At 34.9% G+C, this 21512-nt stretch overlaps 1 protein-coding gene and 1 long non-coding RNA gene across 2 annotated transcripts; one reads left to right on the top strand and one right to left on the bottom strand.

Moving 5' to 3' along the window:
* The first annotated feature begins 1438 nt into the window (after positions 1 to 1438).
* LOC138317437 (uncharacterized) lies at positions 1439 to 12946 on the top strand. Its single transcript, XM_069259106.1, has 12 exons — positions 1439 to 1809; positions 4151 to 4304; positions 5071 to 5323; positions 6727 to 7009; positions 7147 to 7226; positions 7635 to 7922; positions 8202 to 8320; positions 8751 to 9100; positions 9475 to 10375; positions 10819 to 10840; positions 11037 to 11357; positions 12128 to 12946. The coding sequence occupies exons 2-12, from the start codon at positions 4155 to 4157 to the stop codon at positions 12439 to 12441; spliced, it is 3081 nt and encodes a 1026-aa protein (XP_069115207.1). The 5' UTR covers positions 1439 to 1809; positions 4151 to 4154; the 3' UTR covers positions 12442 to 12946.
* Positions 12947 to 15829: 2883 nt separating this feature from the next.
* On the bottom strand, positions 15830 to 17962 carry LOC138319888 (uncharacterized). Its single transcript, XR_011208039.1, has 2 exons — positions 17723 to 17962; positions 15830 to 17002 (listed from the first exon to the last, which is right to left on the bottom strand). It is a non-coding gene; the product is annotated as an uncharacterized lncRNA (long non-coding RNA).
* Between the last annotated feature and the right edge of the window lie 3550 nt (positions 17963 to 21512).

Here is a 21512-nt window from a genome sequence, read left to right as displayed (position 1 = left end):
ATATCCGATTAAATAAATAGACAATAAAACAATTTTATCATCGTTGGAATGTTTCTTAGTTTTAGATGAAGATTAACATATAATGATCTGGATCCAGTATCAAGAACGATTCTTAATTTTCAGGTATTCATTAAATTAGAATTCACTGTTGTAAGGAAAAATATTGACTTAAAGTTATATGTGCCGTATTTTTCATACTCACGAATCAAGATGAGTTTTTAATATGTTATTCATCACCAAAAGTTACCAACTTTTTGAAAATTACAGTACTTTAAATGCATAGGTTTTAAAATTACATGTACAAATAAGAGCTGAAAATGATTTTTGGCAGTACTGCCAAAAATCATTTATTTACATCAATAGTGAAGTGAAATGAGTACATACGGTCAGACCATGAAGCCAAATTGTGGTCTACAATTTCATTACACATTTTTACGATGTTATTAGTAATTCTAAAGTGATTTCTGCAGGTATGTTTCCATGTAAACATATTTAAGGCATAAAAACAACAATTTTACAGTACAAAATTTCTGTGTTATAACTAACGTTTATAAGTCATCTGAAGCCATTTGAATTATTTTTACAGCTTTATTCATCAAACCTTATGGTTTTTAATAGAGTTACGATTGAAAAATAGCATGTGAAAATTTTCGCTCAGTTACGGCACATATAACTTTAAGGATTTTCCTGAAATTCGGTAATAATGTCAAATTAAGACATTCCTCAAAATATTATAAAAATTATTTAGTATGAATATATCACTGTGTTTCAGAATATCGGGACATTTGAAATACCTAATTCCCAAATTAGATTTTTTTTTAAATAAATGCTGAAATATCTTTTATTTTCAATCTTAAAAGTATCTTCTCGACAATTACAGATGTTAGATTTTCAATCACCATTAAGTTATAACCGTTTGAACAACTGTACTCTGATTAAAGAGTTGAATATATTTAAATATGTAAAATAAAGTATGACAGGCTACTGTCACAGATGCTGGTCTCATTGTTGAAGTAAAGAAAACTGTTTTACAATAATAGTTGATCATCCAAACATAACTAAGCGAAAATGTTAGCGTTTGGTATCTTTCTGTAGTAACTTATTGAAAAAAGATTGATGAATAAAGATATGAAAATCATTCATACGGAACGGGAAAAGTTACATGATGCCTTATAAACATGATATTACATATTCTAACTGTTTTTGTGCTTTATATATACATTGTATTTAGATAAAAACGTATTTGCAGAAATCACTTTTTTCAACAAGGATATGCCTGGTATAATTTGTTTAATGCCATTCTTCATTTCCTCATATCAAACCAGAAGGGAGGTTAACAGAACCGACATTAGGCATACGAGTAGTGCCGCCATATGAGAAGTGCGGTCATATGTGTAGTGCCAACTATGTGAAAAGTTTTACGTACCGTGACGCTATATATAACGTTTTGGGGCCAACTACAGCCTCTTACTATATATACCTACAGTGAATATTGAGGCGTACTCAGGCGAGACCATTGACCTATAGCTACACAAGAGTATATATTGGTATGTTTTCACGTAACACCGCTAGTGAAGACACATATATATCATATATACACGTATGTACCTACCATAGACAGAGGTATTTTAGGACTTGACTTTCAGCCATTTTACACATGGATAGTTATAATAATTGGATAACGTCTGTGCAGGCTATGTTGAATTGTGTCTTCTTCCTTGATCAGTAGGAGATGGATGTTAAATATACGTTCGGGGACTATCTCTTGGTAGAATGTGCCAGACCATGATGTGAGACCTATCGAGAGAGGTAAGACTGAAGTTTCCGGATTCTCGTCACAGTTCATAATCTTTCAAAGTCTAGACGTTTTAACACAGACGATCTGAAATACGTATAATTTTATATGAAGTATAATATAATAGCGTAATTTCCTTTCAATCCATATTTGATTCCTTTACACTCTCCGTAATCTGTTTGGCTTGTTGAGTTATGTTGAATTATGTCTCTATCATTATGTGGAATTGTTTCATTTTATAAGTTTCTTTTATTTTTCGTTGCCTCAATCACTTATTTTACGACTGAAAGCTTACTTTTTTCCCTCAGAGGTGGATAATATGACTGCGGTAAGCAAAAACCATTTCCCTACCTACTTTTTTTTCCAATTTCTATTGAAATTATCGTTATCGTTAATTTTTGCATAAACTTGCCTAACACTCAAAAACACACCCTCACACCCACTCACATACACACATACACTCACACACACACAACACACCCATCACAAAAACACCCTCACACCCACTCACATACACACATACACTCACACACACCAACACACCCTCACACACACACCCCTCACATCCACTCACAAACACTCAAACACACCTTCACACACACACCCTCACATACATACACACACACAACACAACACACAACATACATACATACATACATACATACAAACAAAAGCTTACTTACACACATTTCAACTTACATTGTAGCATAAGTACCGTGGTTGACTGACTTCCAAACAAACAACCGTCAACTTACTTCTGACTTGATTTGTTTTGTAAACAGATCACTAAAACGTTCACTGATGCATGTATGGCTTATCAAGGCTTGACATATCGCAAGAGTTCTGTGAACATTACAATAACAAAAACATTAATAACTATAACTATTGACGAAGAAGTCAGCAAAAACCCGAAAAAAGGCTAGACAACTTTACCTTGTACTATTGACACGTACATCTAAGGATAAAAAAATGACAATGCTTTACAGAATTCAGCACCCTGCTACACCTGTAACGTCATAGCTTGTACGGTATCGACATTGTATTCTGGGGAGTAAGGGTAAAACGCACCGACGTGAATATATTAAACTGACTGAGTTTGTCTGTTTAATGTACCAGAAACACAAAGATTAAAATTGACTCATGTGTTTTCTTTGTTAACTTGATGCTTGCACATGTTAACAAAATCTTCATACAGTGCATACGCATAAGACTTATCAAGTCATTCTTTATGCGTTTGATGCTTCTTAAAGGCATATGCAATATGTTGGTAATAAGATATTTATCTAATGTTCTATTGTTCTAGCCGCCCTTTCAGTTGCATTGGCATTTTTCAGTCCACAAATATTATATCGAGTCGCTGTTTACTTACGTTGTGCAGAATGTTTTTATTGTGCGAGTGTTTCGAAATAGATCTAGTATTAAGTACCAGGGGGATAAACGACTTGACAGTACTTCGAGCCCTTGTCTAAAGATCAAGAATAAGTCTTAAGTTTTACATTGCCTTAAAGCTGACAATGCAATTTAAAAAGAATGCATTTGAAATTTAGAAAACAAATAATGATTCTTTTTCAGAAAATTGTTTCTAAGACATTCCCCAGTTATGACAGTGTCGTATCCAAGGAAGTGGCAGCCATTTTTATTTTTGCTCTGTTTAGTTACCTTCACTAGCCAACCTCCCTATATAAAGCACGGGACTAGACACACATGCGTCATTTCAAACATAACTTGTCTCGTATACACATGCCCCGATATTGCAAATAACAATGTCAAACTGAAAATAAACACTGCACTCACCTGACAAAGTTTCTTTGAAATGATACATGAATGTGTTGTCAGCTAAATCCCAAATAATATCCAAAACGAGCTAATGAAACACTTCAATATACACTAGGTTTTACACTGACCAATTACATATAGAATTACAAAAAATATTTACTGTTATTTAGACTCTTCTGGTAAAAATAAAATTATGTCTGCAAACTTTCGTGAGAATCCGCTATGAGAATTCACAATTTGCAAATAAGTTTTAATACACTTATTAAATTAAAAAACTGACATGAATGCTTTTAACGAAGGATAACAGTAAGACGGATCACAAGATATGTCCCCATGCATAGTGATGATGAAATGTACACTATTGGATGACATACATATATACCAGATGATTGGACATGAAATTGTCGTATGAACCAATGAAATTAAATACAGTAAGAACTGAAGAAATACGACATTTCATTCGATGAGTTGTCTTCGACGGAATTTCTTATATGTTATGAATATAATCAGGTATAGAACCATAATTTATCACCGCCTTTTTTAAATCTGGATTTCTTTAATCATACGTTTCTTTCCCAGGGAGATGGCGCTTCTTCCTCCACTACATGATGCAGCGTCCAGTGGGAAAGTGGCCCTTGTCCACAAGTTTGTCCGATCCGGACATAAGGTCGATAGACGGTCTGGTCAGGGACGTACTCCCTTAATGTGGGCTGTACTACGTGGCCATAGAAAGGTTTGAAATATTCCCACTTAATACAACGTGTAAACAGCATTTTGAAGGACTTTACAAAGTTTAACGTTTATTCGCTCATTGTCAAGGCCAAAGGTTCTAACCCGAAGGTATAGGTGATAGCAAGTATAAGTGAGAAGTATATTCCGTTGACGCGGGCTCACTATCAATACATACTATAGCACTTTAAAAACGGGGTCAATATTTCGCAGCTTTTTTTACACGACACATTCGTTGAATTATTGTTCTAAAGTATGTCAATGAATGTCTGAATATTTCACTTGTGTTCGGAATTCAAAGATTTCAGTGAAAACGTGATATAAAAAAGGCACGGAAATAGTAAGGAGAGTAGGACGAATCAAGGCGACTAAGATGTAAACAAAACTGGCCTATATTTGATATATAAGTATCTCAATGTTCTAGGACTTCAATCATTTAAAAGCTCACCAATGACGAGCGGATAGAAAAAAGAAAAGAAAATCCCCTATTCTCAAAACTTGACAGGGTTACGAAAAGACAGGCACAGCTCACACGCGCTTGTCAATGACGTCATCGATACATACGGAGAATACCAACGAGGGCAATATTATTTTTTCTGATAATTTCGTTACAATAGGGGATAAAAATAATCAAACAAATGTCAAGCCTTGGGTTGACCGGCCAAATTTTTCCACTCGGGTTGAGATATTCCTGTCCAGTTGACAAACCCATGTAAGATACTCTTACACATGTATGACAGTATATCATTGATGAATCCCTCTTTGTTTAGGTTTCACGGTACCTTTTGAACGTATCGCCGCCGGAATCGTTGACAATCCTCGATACTGGAGGAGACAGCGTGTTGCATTATATGGCCATATTAGGACGTGTTTGGCTCGACATCTGGTCAGACATCTGCAGGATTTGTCCAGACGCTATACAATGCAGCTCAAAAGGTGGGCGTCGGCCGACGGATGTCCTACGACGCTGGAGAAATAGGAGTGAGGATCACAGAAAGCTCTGGCACTTTGTCTGTAAACAAGGTTTGTAGAAATACATTAATGGATTTTTTTCCTTACCCAGAGGGTGTGACAACGAAATCACAACTCGAGGGGTAATTCATAAACGTCCAACCCGAGGCTTATTCAAGGAATAATTATTTTTCTCTCATATAATTAATTATCTTTGTGTCTGGCTTTCTGATTGGCCTATTCAGTTTTTGCATTCCACGATGAAAAAAAAATCCGCAATTGGCGCGGAAATCCGACGTTATCGTGACGTCACAATAGAAACATTTACGTCGCGTATTGAGTTTGCAAAAATGATCCCTTGGAAAAAATCAATAGAATCGTACGTGTATACGTATTCCACTTTATAGAGTTGTCTTGAAAATTAATTATAAGTATTGAAGTCACTATTTTTTTTAATTTCATCGGGGTATGAAATAAATTTTGTTTGCAAACTTTACGCGGATTCACACAGTTTGCAAACAAAATTTCTTTCATACCCCGATGAAATTAAAAAATAATGACTTCAATGCTTAATTAAAAAGAAAAAGAAGAGATAATAGTCTAAAACGAAGCATTTTCACCACCATGCTCCCGTCATCTGCACGTCAATGTTGATGACGTCATCGAAAATACACACCACGGTCACATCGTATGAAGTCATGACGTCACGTACGTAATTGTCTTCAGGTTCAAAAGGTTAGCGCGCGCAATCTGTCATATCTTAGGGGTTAAAAAAAGAAATCTTCCACGGCTAAAACCGGTGACAAATCAGTGTATTTTCTATGACTTAAGTTTGGAATGCTATTTTAGCAGTTTAATGTGACCAGAACATTGTCGTAAATGGTCAAGGTTGTTAGATGTCGTTAATGTAATCATTGATACAAAACAATTAAGCAATTGTCTTTTGTAAAGCCTGGACTACTCTCAAGTATAGACTAAACATTCACTGATGGTGGTATAAAACTAAGTTATTGGTATTTAATAATTTATGTTCATACGATTAAGCTTAGACTCTTCGATCTATGCAAATTGAATTATTTCTAAAATAAGTTATTTCATCGCCGGCTCACCAAAGCTTGATTCGCTACATAGTTTTCTATCTCGAAGATTATGTTACCATCAAGACACCTATCAGGTATAACAGATATAGCTTCACTTGACAAGAAAAGTCTGATGACAGTAGGAGTGTGTGTAAAATGAACTGATAAATAATTCGCATCAAGGGCTTATGTTTTGTAAATAAATGAACTTAGATTTTTAACAGATAATTTGAAAATGTTGTATATTTGAAAATAAATCTAGTTCTTTAATATTTCCAGTAAAGTTCAAAGGTCGTCTCTTCTAGAAGCAGGGAATTACAAAAACTTTGAAAATCAATAGTTCATTCACGGGGACCTTTTCATAAATTCGAAATGAAATCCAATATTTTTCTTCAGAATATCAGCGAGGTGTAACAGAGAACGTCGAGGAAAAGTCTAACATCACCATTACCTGTATAGGCCATGAGGGTGTTGGTAAAACGTGTTTAGTAAAACAACTGCTGGAGGAACAGATTCCCGAGGAAGGACCTGGATCTACAGATACGGCGCACCTACTTACCAATCATCTGTTTGTGAACCAGAAGACGCGTGCCCGAGAGAGAGTACGTGATGGCAGAGAGATGGAGACAGGGAAACACCGTCTTCGCCGCGTCATACGGCGGTATAGGAATAATTCCAGGTAAGTTATTATTGTTATGATAAATGCATGGACAAGGACTAGGTATAATAAAACATATTAATAATTCTTGAAAAAGATATATAATTTTACAGAATTCCCTGAAGAAATGGATTATGCTAGTAAATGTTGATTTGCAGTTCACATCATTCTGATGATTCTGGTAATGAATCCGAAGAAGACATAGCAGAACCTGTCATGGTGGAAACAAAATCATATAGTAAGTAGTCAAATCAAATTGTGAACCTCTTGTTTTATATCAGTTCCAAACATTCCAACGCTGTTCGAGACTGTTATTGACAATGTGGGTGTGAACAACGCATGACAATAATTTGAAAATAAATCCAGACAAAACGAGGATTGGGCATATACATGTAACTGCCAACAGGATTAAGAAAGAAAATTAAATCAGAAAGGCAATATTTAAGTACTGTTTAAATTGGCGACAACATCATTCAAGTTATTAACTTATTTCAAATAGAGAAAAATCATTCATATAAACTGCAATATATATCCTCAATATGCAGCAATGAAGTGTCAGTTGCAGTGATACCAACTTACCTATAATGATTCGTTCAAACCTATAGCGCAATATTTCATAATGAAAATCAGCATTTCAACTTACCAGCTTACAAAGAAGACCAATCATCTCCAACAAAACTGTCTACGTCATCTTTGGATTCCCTTGAGGAACCGGAACTACACGTCACTGATGATCAAATGACGACCATGGAAGATATGTTGAGTCCTGAAAATGTCGACGAAGAAGAAACTGGATTTGTGACAATTTACGACTTTGGTGGTGAAAAGATATTCTACAACACACACCATTGTTTGCTGTCGAGTGATATGATCTTCCTGCTAGTGTTTGATGTAGCCATGTGCCTTGATCCGCAAACAGAGCGGGACGGATTCGGTTGGTATATGTATACATTTGACTCTTTTCCTCCGTAAAGTTTAACTCATGAAACAAAACAAATCAGTGATAGACCAGTATAGCAATACTCTTTGTATCTGATACAGACTTATAACAGTTATACTTTTATTATACTGATAGATATTGGATAACTTGTTCTAATTAAGTAAATTTATCATTGAACGTGAAGCGTCTAGATTATCATGATATTCACACAATCACACATTATAACGTTAGAATAGATGTTTCGTTTCAAATTTACTTTTGTCACATTAATAGAAAGAATAGAATTTTGGCTGCGGTCCATTGCAACCTACGCCATTGATAGAACCCAAAGTGAAGTTGGGACGCCTCCAATTCTTCTGATTGGCTCCCATATGGACTTAGTATCGGGAACTGTAAGTATATATCTTTTTTACTTTTATTGCAATTGTAAAATCATTTGCTTGTAGTACTATTGTAACATACTTATGTGATGTCAAATGATGCAGATGTTTATACATTTTAAGGGAACTATGTCCTATTACATATAAACTTACTGTACTATTTGCTACATATTGAGATTGCGAAAAATAATTACGATCCAGAAAAAGCGAATTTTGAGCATGGTTTCAAAACTCTCGAGATTAAGAACCATTATCTGTACTTTATACATAGCACAGAAAAATGACGTCAGGTTAATAAGTATGCTGTTGGCTTATATTTGCTAGATGTATATATCGGGTCAGGAACGAGGGGTAAGTTTATACAGATGCCCGAAATTCGTCTTTCAGACTTGATGCATTTTAATGCACCAACTACATTTTGAAATGACTGTTTTTGTTACAGGAAGAAGAGAAGGATACACAGTTCGGAGAAGTCCTTGAGAAACTGTACAACAAGCCAGGGATTAGGGAAATCATGGAACATCACGTCCAAGATATGTATCATGTAGATAACCTGAATGACTCCACAAAGAACAAAGATCTCTACCAACGATTGTGGGACAAGATCGTGGACGTGGCACACCTCCAGTCGCAATGGAAGTCGCTGGTGCCAGCAAAGTGGTTGGCCCTGGAGCAAGAACTCTTCAAGAAGAAAGACGAAAACATCAATGTCCTCACGTATCGTGAACTTCTCACGATCAATAAAGCCCTTATCATTCCTCTACCAGTTGATGAAATCAAACCATTTTTGTTGTAAGTTTATAGTCTGATCTAAAATCAATTTGTAAAACATATTTATGATTTGAAAAACACAGTAATTTCAAAATATATTCATCTTTCAAATATTCAATTTGATGGATAAGCCTTCACTGAATCCGTAAATTACGTGAGCAGTACGTTAGTACCAAACCGCATTTAATTTTATTAACATACTTTACTGAAGATTTTGTCCTTATTTCAAAATACGTCTTATCTACTTTAGAACAACTAGTCACTACCGTTCGATAGTATCCGTACTGTGCTACTGAGAATTCTAGATCTTACATGTATAATGCAGAATGATAATTTGAAAATTAAATTAAAACAGATGTTTCGGATTAAATATTTTATTTTTGTTTTTCTTGAAGACATCTCCATCTATCCGGGTCTATATTATCATTCGGTCTGGAAGGTTCTTCACCAGTAGTCATGCTGAAGCCACAGTGGTTGATTGACGGATTTAAACACATCATCACCGCCCCGAAATTTAAAACGGGGTTATCTCCAAAAGAAAAACTACAGTGGAAGGAATATGAGAAGACAGGGAAACTGACATTTGCGTTTTTGAAAGTGCTGTGGTCAAAGGATACTTGTAGTGAATTTCTAGACAAAGAGGATATGCTTTGTAGCGTTATGGAAATTCTAGGGTTGATCTCGAAGCCTTTACCAGAAGACCTCAAGAAAGATGTCACGTTTTACCTTGTACCGTCGATGCTTTGTCAGGCTGATCCGGAAGTTCTGCTTCCGGTCATATCCGATCCGACCATTGTCATGACACCCATCCTTTGTATTGTCTTTGACAATCAGTTCATACCACAGGCCATATGGGACAAAATTATTGCCGCGTGTATTGTCCGCTTTCAGCCAATGAATGAGCCAGGATACGATGGGTCTAATTTCATGCAACGTGGCTTTGTTTGTTTGGCTGTGGATCATAAATGGAATATGGTCATTAACTGCCATGAACATGTGATGAAAGTGGCAATGTTTACAATGGAGAAGGCAAAAGGTGAGACTCGGATGTCAGGCGTTGGTATTAACCTTCAAAAAATGCTCGACTATCTGCTGAGTAAAATTCTACAGATGAACCAACAAAGTCACCTTGGTTACGACTACTTCCTGCACACTGACTTCCGGTTTAGTTCGAATGAGAAGAGAGTTCGAGCCGAAGATCTTATGACGGAAACATCCCTGAAATGTTTTGATTTGAATGGTACACATTGGCTTGAGAGGAAGGACTGGGATGTTTGGTTTGAGGAATCGGATGAGGTAAACAATCATAAAATTTTGTTTTAATTTTTTAATTTTTATAATATTCATTATTTCGGAAATTTAAAATATAGATACACCTTACCAGGAAAACATGTTTGAAAATATTAACCTCCATTTCGTGTTGGTTATCTTTTTGTATTTATTTATTTTTTGCATCATGTCGGCATCTACAAGTAATAATATTGGGGTTATTTTGGCAAGACAACACGGCCAGAAAGATTATCGTTTTACACTTGAATTTACAGATGGACAAATGATTTAGATAAATTAATATTGATTCCTAAGGACAGCAGAGTAATAGGAAATGATTTATGTATCAGCACGATAAACTCTGACTGGAAATCATAAATGTGATACGTTTAAATTAGATTAATGTATCTTTAAAAAGCAAAAACCATGATTTTATTTTATCAATTATTTTGTATGCTTTATGTTTTAAGGATCAGAATGTGCCTAGCATTGGTAAGTAACAAACTTTATTGATTTTAAAAATAGAAAAAAAATATGTCTGCAGTCAATTTTCTATCCTGCAAACATACATGCACTTCATTTAATTTTATATATGAATATCCTTACAGTTCTAGAATTTCAATAAATGAAAATCAGTTTTGCGATTATATACTAACAACATACAATCCTTGATATTTTACCTTTATAGAAAGTGCCAGACGATCTGGTATTCCTGACAGAAAACCCAGCGTACGTGAGATGGGACGAATCTCCAAATACATAGACGGATCCTTCCAGATGTTCTTCATGGAGCTGGGTTGTCCGAGTCTACTGATTGACCAGACTCTTGTGGAATATCGATACCTGTCCTTCCGGTCGATCGTGACGCGAATCCTGATCAGGTTATGTAATAGATGCCCGGATATCCGGTTCCCTCACATTTACTCCGCCATGATGGAACATGGGATGGATGCCGAGAATTTACTGGAAGCTGTGGAGCAAACTTCACAGACATGTTATCAACTTAAAGGTGTGTGCCCAATGTACTGCACTATAGACAAAGATATGTAGATTTTTATCAGTGCGGCCAACATTCATTTTAGGTTTATTTGGCTTAGTGAAATTAAAACATACATATTTTAAGCATTGTAATTCTCAAAGTTTGGTAGTGAATTACATGTTAAGATTTTAATTAATTTTGATTTGTGAGTATGCACATTATAACACATATTACTGATATATATGTATTGATCTTTATTCTCGCTCGGTTCCTTAAAATTATATTTCTATGAAATGGAGTGACAATACTAGAGTACCAATTTTAATAAGGCCAATGTTATAATAGTAGTTTGCCATAATATTTATTTTACAACGACTATTATATAACACTTCCGATAGAAAGCCCGAGGGGTCTTAAAGTGGGAGGACACATGAGTGCCATGCGGTTTGATTCATGACCTTTTCACGTCCTTGCCGGGGATCGAACCCTTGTTATTCCGTATTTGCATATTACAAAGTTATCTGCCCTTGTGGGTAGGTATTGATTGTGACGTCATATGATTTCAAGCGTAACGTCATACTTTTCGGAGAAAATGCCGTGAATTGCGCTCACAAAATAATGACGTAACAATCTATGCCCACCCGCATGGGAGCTAACTCTGTAATATGCAAAGACGGAATACGATACATGCCATACGGAATCAAAATTGAGAAAGGAGAACCACAATACTTATAATTCTATATCCGCTCTTAATAAATATGTATATCTATGTAATCTATATCACGATTTTTCCAATTCAGGACTAGAAGTTCCTCGGGAGTTTTTAGACGAATCTCCCTCCGTCGATGACGTTGAAACTATCGTTGCCTATTTTGGGAAGTCCTATTTCAACCTCTTCCTCGAGCTCGGGTTTGACGTCACAACTCTAGATCAATATGATTTGAATTTCACTGGCGTTGACATCAAAGATAAGCTAGCTGCTATAACGACAGAGTGGATCAAGGACAAAACCTACAAGCCAACCAGAAGACAACTTCTCCAGTGTATGCGTGACTGTGATATGGACTTCGTGTCACTTGCAGACAAGTTAATAAAATTGCAGACAACTAAGTAACCGAAAGGGTACTTGTCTGTACCGATATGGGTCCTGTGGAAAATAACTAATATGGACCTATTAGTTAAGTATGTTCTACGACACAATTGGGGTGTCATAAACACATGATAAAAGTATCAAACGTTTTTTATGACTTTCTTTGGTACATTGTATCTGCTTAAAACTGTTTCCGCAGAATGATACAAATTGTGATGGTTCGGTACGTTGATACCTATTGAAATGCATCCATAGCTATTGTTGCATCTCTAAAAGAAAGAGTTTTTTAAATTGGTGGAATACGTTTCCATAAATATCCTACTACACATTTGACCGTTTAGAATACAAGCAAGTGCAATGGAATAGTCTGTGTCGATTACAACGTTAAAGTCGTAAAGCCACAATATATTTTGTTTACTCTTATATTGAACTGATCTCATGATGATGCATGTAAATTTTATTATGATTTCATATTATTATGATGTAATTTTGTACGTTAAGTACGCGTATCAATAAAAACATTGCAATTTTTGACCAAATTGACAAGTATGTTATTATTATATAGTAATTACATTTTAAATGTATTGACTAGTGCTCAGCATTTAAGGAAGAGGACGACTGGTTTACCCATTGTAGTCAGTATAATGAAATCCGGTGAGCTGCGCTTATTTTGTCCTATTGTCGTTGTCGGTATGGTTCAGTAAGATAACACTACAAAGACTATACGTTAGACTCCTAGAACATACAGACGATCGCAAACCGCAATACGTGGTACACATACGTGCCAATCCTTAAACAATGGATGTTCAAAGGATATTAAATCTAATCAAACAAATTGACATGTTGGTAATCGAAATATCCATATAATATATCTTAACAAGCGAGAACTTAACATTATACGTGTTAGCATACCTAAGGTATGATCATCAATGAATTGACGCACTTAAAACATAAGTATGTATTTGTATATAACAGTTTTTGGTCACGTATTATAATTTCACTCACAGTACACAATTGTTGATAATCTGTTGATGAGAAAATATACAAACTCGTCGATGCGGCAGTATGGATTAGCGTAGGTATGAAATATACAGTGTTCTGGAGAAACTTGGCGAAAAGTAACTCCCATACTAAACGACCACTGAAAAGAACGAAATATGCTGAATTTTGAATAAGACTATCCCAATCCGTTTACGTAATCTACAAACCACAATCAAAACACGCTGGGCAGTACTAAATCCACACGTATGGGTTGTCTTCCGGGTACTACAATGTATGTACTAGGAATAGTTCTTTGTTAAAAAATATATCCTCGCAATCATGAAAAACAGAAGCCAAGATGAAACTAATGAAATCCAAATCTACATATGTACAAGGTGGCATCCAAATCGGTATTGACTACTCTATTTAAAGTAATAATCAACGTATTTTGTAATTAATATGTTATCAATTTCAAACTATGATTTAAGAAACGCGTATGACAACTAGGATTTACAATAATCAGTTGTAAACTCGTTACGTTTTTCTTTTAAGGTTTAGTCAACAGATTAAAAACACTGTAAGGAAATGACAGTCATAAACGATGAAAAATATGTACTAAACATCTGATAAATTAAAAAAAAAACAATTTAGTACCTAGTATGTGTTATGTTGGTTTATGAAAAGGTCTCCTTTTGTAAATACCATCGTGTAAAACATACAATTGGACCTTAATATCGAAACAAAAACACACAAAAAATACGTAAGCTTGATAACATTTGTCCTTCGTGGGCTTAAAAAGTATTTACGGTATACAATACGTAAGTTGAATACTTTATCATTTAACATTCTGTCTTGAAATATAGGTTGCGAATTTAACATTAAATGACAGAAAGAAATTATCGCTACTGCAGTATGACCTTGATAAAGCACACATAACATATGTTAGATTCACTTAGATCGAAATACCAAATATATCTAAACTATTTCTGTACATACTACATATATACCGTTGGACTTACTTGGATGTCCCATATGACCTTTGTATGAATATGTTGATAAATAATTTATTTTCAATATGATATATATACAGGTCATTATTTTCCCGTCGTTGTGAAGTGGATGTGGCAGCGTACCATTAGGGTTCACGTTCAGGTGACCTTTCAACCTGACCAATGAAAATAGTTTTTACATGTGGACACAATTGTTTTCAAGAGATGTTAGAATCATCACCGAATAAATCGCAGTGGGTATTATTTTTAAATCATCAAATGCATTCCTTGTGAATTAATGAAAACTAATTTGTTGGGCAAGCGTCGTTCAACGATTCCAATACACTGCTTCCAAATTACAACGCTTTTTTACCCATAACAATCTGAGCCCAATTGATTTAACAAGCAATGTGTACAAGATGTATTTAAAAATCTAGATTATTCCAAGGCTATTTGTCTAAATTTGACAAGGCCTCAAATCCTTAACGTAATGGCGTCAGCCATTTCTGTCCCTCTTGTGTTGCAGTTTATCAAATCGCTTTAGTTAAAATACCGTCCACATGGAAACAAGCGAATGAATCTCCAATGAATAAGACACAAATGGGAAATGTGAAGAAATAGGTACCGATATCTTCAGCTGTCGTAGTAGAAGTCTTTGAACGTTGCGTTGTTAACAGTTTAACAGTTTAGTCCTTACATGCATATTTACATTTTTGTCCATTTATTTTAGTTTTGATATGACAAACGTCACCAGAACATCAATTGAAAGCTTACCAAATCAAAAATACAAATGTGTCCTAAGACGATATGTGTGTGTTTTTCATTGTAGCTACAGTCTGAAATCCAGCTTCATTTTTACTTTCTACGTGAAGTAAAAGTATGTTTTTTTTGTCTTTCGTATTCGAAGTTGTGTTTTCCACATAGTAAATTTATTTGATAATATACCGGTAGTAAATATGTACATAGTTAACTTTATTCGACGGAATACGAGTGACAGTTTTAGAGACATTTTTCCATTGTCGTTGAATGCAATATATATACATTGTATAAGTTACATTTTACATCTATAGGGACCTACCAGCGTGCCCATACACCATTTATGATGCTTTAGGAGTCTAAATGAAAAATCGGTAAAACAAAATCTACATAGTACTTATAGACGAGAAGAGCGGAAAGCTCCCTGGAACAGAACACCATCTAACCCATCTAAAAGTCCTACACAACTATATAGAATGTCGCCACTAAGACGATAGTAGTCCCGTGTCATCAAAAATAACACAAATATGTCCTTCATTGGGTTTTGGAAATTTGAATGCATTAAGGATGCATTTTTTGGGAGTCTCTGGTGTGTCGGTTACGTCAAAGATAAATGGTAAGGTGTACCAAAAGAAGTATATAAAAACTTCCATGTTCAATCATGCAATGAAATTAAAGCGCTTACCTTATACACACATTTCACATCATTTTTTATTGGGTAGTTTTATTGTTATTGTTTATAAAAAACAACCAAACAAAACGCTGTATTGTGTAGATTGTTTATCATGGTGCTAGTTCCTAACACAAAATAAAACATGTATAACAATAGTTTAGTTTCAAATTGTGTTATTCTGAATCACATAAAGCCGTTAATGAAAATTCCGGAAAAGCTCGCCGGGAATATCATTGTAAATATCACAATCATATCATTATTTTGTTTGATTTTCGCTGTTTCTAGTAAAAACTAAAAATCAAAAATATAAAAAAAAACATGTACAAATGTAAATACAAACAACATGCAAAACAATGCAAATGGTAAAAATCAGTGTATACAAAAGTAATACGAATATTTATACATCATGTCAATTATCATTACGATTCACTTTCAAGCTTTAATGATTTATATTTGTATACTAAGTAGGTTTTATTCTGTGAATATGTGTACCCCATTTTTTGTTATAAAACACGTCCTTTTCTTAAAGGTCGCGTGATTGATAAGAAACCTTTTGTCATCAAACGTAATTCTGAACAATTATCGAACAACTGAACTATTTTTCCAAATTATGCACGAGAGACTTTGTTTATTTCCCCACACGGACATGTGTTTATTTTTGTCCTCCATTATTCGGGTTCGTTGTTTACTTGTTGTTCAGCGTTGTTTACTTGCTTTCCTCATCTTTTGGTGTTGCCGTACAAGTTTGTTTAGATATTAGTGTATTATCCATTGGTGCCAAACACTAATCACGTGACCATTCATTCTGTCCCTGGGGTTATCATTCTCTTTTCTACTTCCTGTTTAAGAAAAACTTTCATAAGTGCTAATTTATGTTCCCGGCCTGTCAGCAGAAATATAAGATACACCTCAATCACCATCATCGTCACGAGGAATAGCCCCATCTTCCTTTGTGACCTATTACACTCCAGTACCATCTTGGGTCCGGTTCGTTGCGATTCTCAAAAATTAAGGGTTATCTTCTATGCATGCTTACGTCAGTTGCGGACGTAATGACGTCATATAGTGTATTAAAAGCCCTTTTTAGGGTTTTGTGTGTTACACGTCTTGACCAATCATGTTACATTCCTTCTTTGTCTTTTCAAAGGCGTCCATTTCCTAAATTGATTTTTTTGTGCTGAAGAATCTGAAAGAAAGAAAAATCAGTTTCCATTGATAGAATGAGACGCGACATTTTCTTACAAAGAGGTACATGTATAGTACTATTGGGGCCGCGGTGGGACAGTGGTTAAGATGTATCGACGTTATATATTACCACTTCTGGGTATCGAGTTCAAGTCTCAACTGGAACAGTTGCCAGGTACTGACCTTTGGTCGGGCTCAATAAAATGTATCATTTAATGCATAAACCATTTGAGTTTAATGCTTACAGATTTAATTCACGTGTAGCAAAAGGAGTGTTTTCTGTGGGGACTCTGACCTTTTTCTCTTTTTTTTTCTACAACACGGTATACTTGTAAGGTTAGAGACCACTGCGATTACTATATGATTAGCCAATATACCTTATCCATCTAAGTAAACAACAGAGATTATGACATCGAGAGAGTATATATATTGTATCAAGTACATGAACATGACATCAACGTAATACTGCCAGGTAAATTTACTTACTACTAGATGTAGATAACAAGGCAAGATTACAGAAAAAGTTATCTACATTACCGGTACAGTTTATATGATACTGTACAAGTACGTATACAGATAGGTTTAATTTGAGTTTTCTCCCTTGATTAATGCTGACGATAGCATAGTGAGCATGCATTGTCAGTAAGTTTGATATTTCACACGTAGACGTTTATCAAATAGTTAATGACAATTTCTTAAACATCTACTACAATGTACTTACAATATTCATCAGCTCTTGGAAAATATGTCAATTGGTTCTTCTATACCCAGTTGTTTCTTAAAGACGGCTACAAACATCATACAAATGGAACTGCTACATGTATAGTGTCTGCGAATGGAACCCCAATCATCGATCGATACGGCTGCTGAAATTATCGTAGTTGATTCCGGTAGCATAAACCGCAGCTTTCTTTGTAACAAGGTAGAAACCATTCCTTTGTTTGAATGAAATTGTTTAGGAGATTCGGTAATAATAGCAATGATTAATATCGATCACGTGATAAGGCCATCTGTTATCTGATTTATTGATCGGGTTGAACCTGACCCGAAGTTGTACATTAACAATGGATAACAACTGCATTCACCAGGTACATCTGATCTTTGTCTGTGCTATATAATCGATTAAATGAACGAGAGGCTGTGCGTTATCGATTTTAGCCGTAGACTTGCTGATGTCCCAGATACACTAGATATAGTGTAGCGGATAGTCTAGAGTATTTCTTGATATCAACAATTCACTATGTAGGTACAGTAAACAGACTTATTTTCTTATTAAATGGATGTGATCTATAACATGTAAGGGTGCAAACTGACATGACAAAAAATGGCGATTAAATGTTGTTATCATTGAATATACTTATTTCCAACAAAAGTTCGACTGTTTAGTGGAAGCGCTCAGGTTAATTAAATAAATACGTATGATTGGAAATTTAGATATTACTATTTAAAACTATACACTGGAATATCAGTAAACCAAAATACAATTTTATTTTCAAATGTTGGAGTTATCCCCCTTTAACTAGTAAAGGCAGTCGATACAGTTATAATGCATGCTAATTTCACTGTAACGATATACCACTTAAACATTTGATATTTGAACATTAACATGTAATTTGATGATTTAGCTCCCCAAAAGCATATGTCGGCCTATAAGAGAGCCGAGATCTAGGGCTCATTTATTCCTGTTGTTGAATAAAGCGCCATCAATCACTAACATGTTCAGTGACTTCGGATTTTGTCGGATTCCGAATCGTATCACGTGACTGATGTTTGACACCGACCTGCACTGGTAACCCAGGTAACTAACGTAATCACAAGTGTGTTTTAGTAAATAATCCTCGTATTTGTCCACATATTGAGATTTGAAACATCCAATTCATGCATTGCCGTAACATATTGTGTGTATTAAATATTGTAATGTGCGAGCATTATTTTCTTTGTAGATCCAATCTCCTGAAGTCGACCACATGTTTTGTTTATGAAATATTGTTGACATTTTCTTTTGGTTTCACAACCCTAGTGTTACTCCACGATGTTCGGAAGAGGTCGGAATGATTCGGCATCTTTCGAGCCTATTTTTCACGTATACACATTAAAAAGATTTTTACTTTTAATTAAAAATACTTCCAGTGCTGCAACTTTATAAAAAGTGGTAAAATTAGAAAGTTTAAAACTCAGATATACGGAGAAAAATATGTATAACAATTAAAAAACGTTTTCGGTATGACAAAAAGAGCTAATATAGACCATACAACTTTAACGTTATGGTTGAAGGAATTTCGAGGTACATGTATTGGTCATATTTTGAAAATGTATTTGAGAATGATATACAAATGTTTACCATGTATATATGCTTAATAAAGATACGAGGTAGACACAACTTTTTTTATGACAAATCTTTATTATTATCGTACTCACTACTACAAATAAGTCTACCAACATTAAAGATGCTCCACTGCCGACAGAGCATAAAGGATTGTTAGATTGCATTTATTGGAGATATAAATGCAATCTGGGAAGCAGATAAATAGAATAGGGCGCTATGAATATTTATCTGCCACCCAGATTGCATTTATATCTCCAATAAATGCAATCTAACAATCCTTTAATTGTTATATTTACATTTTACTTTCTAGCTCAAAGTAAAACATAATTTAGATGCGAGTGAACATTTGAATTTCACGCTCAAGTTCAATGTGAAAAAATAGTCCCTATGAAAAATTGAAAATATAACAAAATTTCAATGTTTTTCATTAGCTTTTCAGTCTACTTTCAATTATCCAGACATTTAAAAGAGTTTCATAAGAGTTTCTTTCAAAAGTTTCATATCCAAAATAGTTCATTCAACTACAATGTCAATTTTCCCGCACGGACTAACATGGTGTCAGTAAACAAGACTCACATTCATTTCTGTAGAAATTACTACACCAAGTCTAAGCTGCATTTATTGGCTCATAATGCAGATCACAATTATCATTAGAGTAATGGGAGTCGCTGTGGCAAAATGTAAATATAACTGTCTATAAAACACCGTACATGCTTATCCGTGCCTTTTGACGACTTCACAATTTTATTCATTAAACCATATGGTTTTCAGTAGATTACTGGAGAACGGTTAGTCTATCAAAATTATCGCCGAGTTACCGCACATACAAACTTAAGTAATTTTTTCCCCGGAAACAACCACAGACAGTGTTTGGTAGGAAGGATGTGAAAACATGACTACACCATATATACGTGAAGATATATTACATGTATCTAAGAGATACCAACAACAAGATCTTTATCAGATGTGTGTCATTTTAACACCAACATTTCAAGGCTATACATCATCAAAGATGAAACAAATAACTTATTTATACCTACATGAAGGAGGGACAAATTGTCTTGTTCATAACGATAAGAAATGTCGAGGGGATATTTACAGACATAGTTGGGGAAGATCAGGATTCGAACCCATGACCTCCGAATACTCACCGGATATTCTTGAGATTGAGGAGACTCAACAGTAAAGATAAATAGATAGGCCGTGTCAAGAAGACGCCGATGGTGGGATCATACTGTGTACTATCAGTGTGACACATATAACATTAATCAAAGGTGTGTGATTGTAACAGTAGAACAGGTGATATTATAAGACTCTTTCATATGTGGATATGAAGGATAGGGAGGTCACAAAATGTAGTAAAATCCGAGGCTTTTCCAACATTTTGTGATCCGGTAGAATATCGCTATTCTTCATATCCACATATCAACTTATGAAAGAGTATTTTTCTTTCATATCTCGACGGTTTTTTTTTTTTTTTTTTTTTTTTTTTTGCAATTTTACAGCTAAAATATCCCGCCATTTTGAAATAAATTCGAAGAAATCCATGGCTGAAAGTCAATTTTTTAAACATGAAAATTTCGTGATATTTTCAACAAAAATTCCGTTGTTTGCATCTTTTATTGTAAAACCAGTTAAGTTTGTGAAGAAAATGTTAACATTTTACCGAGGAAATAAAAAATGTGTTGATGCCGTGACGTCACGAGGCTTTCTTGCATGGGTAGCAATGCAATACAGCATCAGTCGGCATGAGTGCATTGCCCTAGACCAGCCAGTATTACACCCGTAGGTATGAAAGAAATAAGGTGTATCAATGAAATACTAGAACACGTTATCACATACACACAAGGGTCAGTAAGACACAAAAGGTCACATATCCATATGGGTCGATTATACACTGAAGGCCAAATACAAGAGTCACTGAAAACCTAAAGGACACAAAAGAACAGGGGTCAAAGATGAACTTAAAGATCGCAAAATGACATGGAACAATGGAACAATAAAGGTCACATCATGGTCAGGGGTCAATGAACAGTAAAGGTCACATCAGGACAGGGGTCAATGGAACAATAAAGGTCACATCATGGTCAGGGGTCAATGAAATAGTAAAGGTCACATCAGGAAGGGGGTCAATGGGAAACTAAAGGACACATTAGAACAAAAGTAAATTGTCACAAAAAAGTCA

The sequence above is a fragment of the Argopecten irradians genome, chromosome 3 (assembly GCF_041381155.1).
Source record: "Argopecten irradians isolate NY chromosome 3, Ai_NY, whole genome shotgun sequence".
Classification (NCBI taxonomy): Eukaryota; Metazoa; Mollusca; class Bivalvia; order Pectinida; family Pectinidae; genus Argopecten; species Argopecten irradians.
Note: the sequence above shows the minus strand (reverse complement) of the source record. Positions and strands in the feature narration are given on the sequence as shown.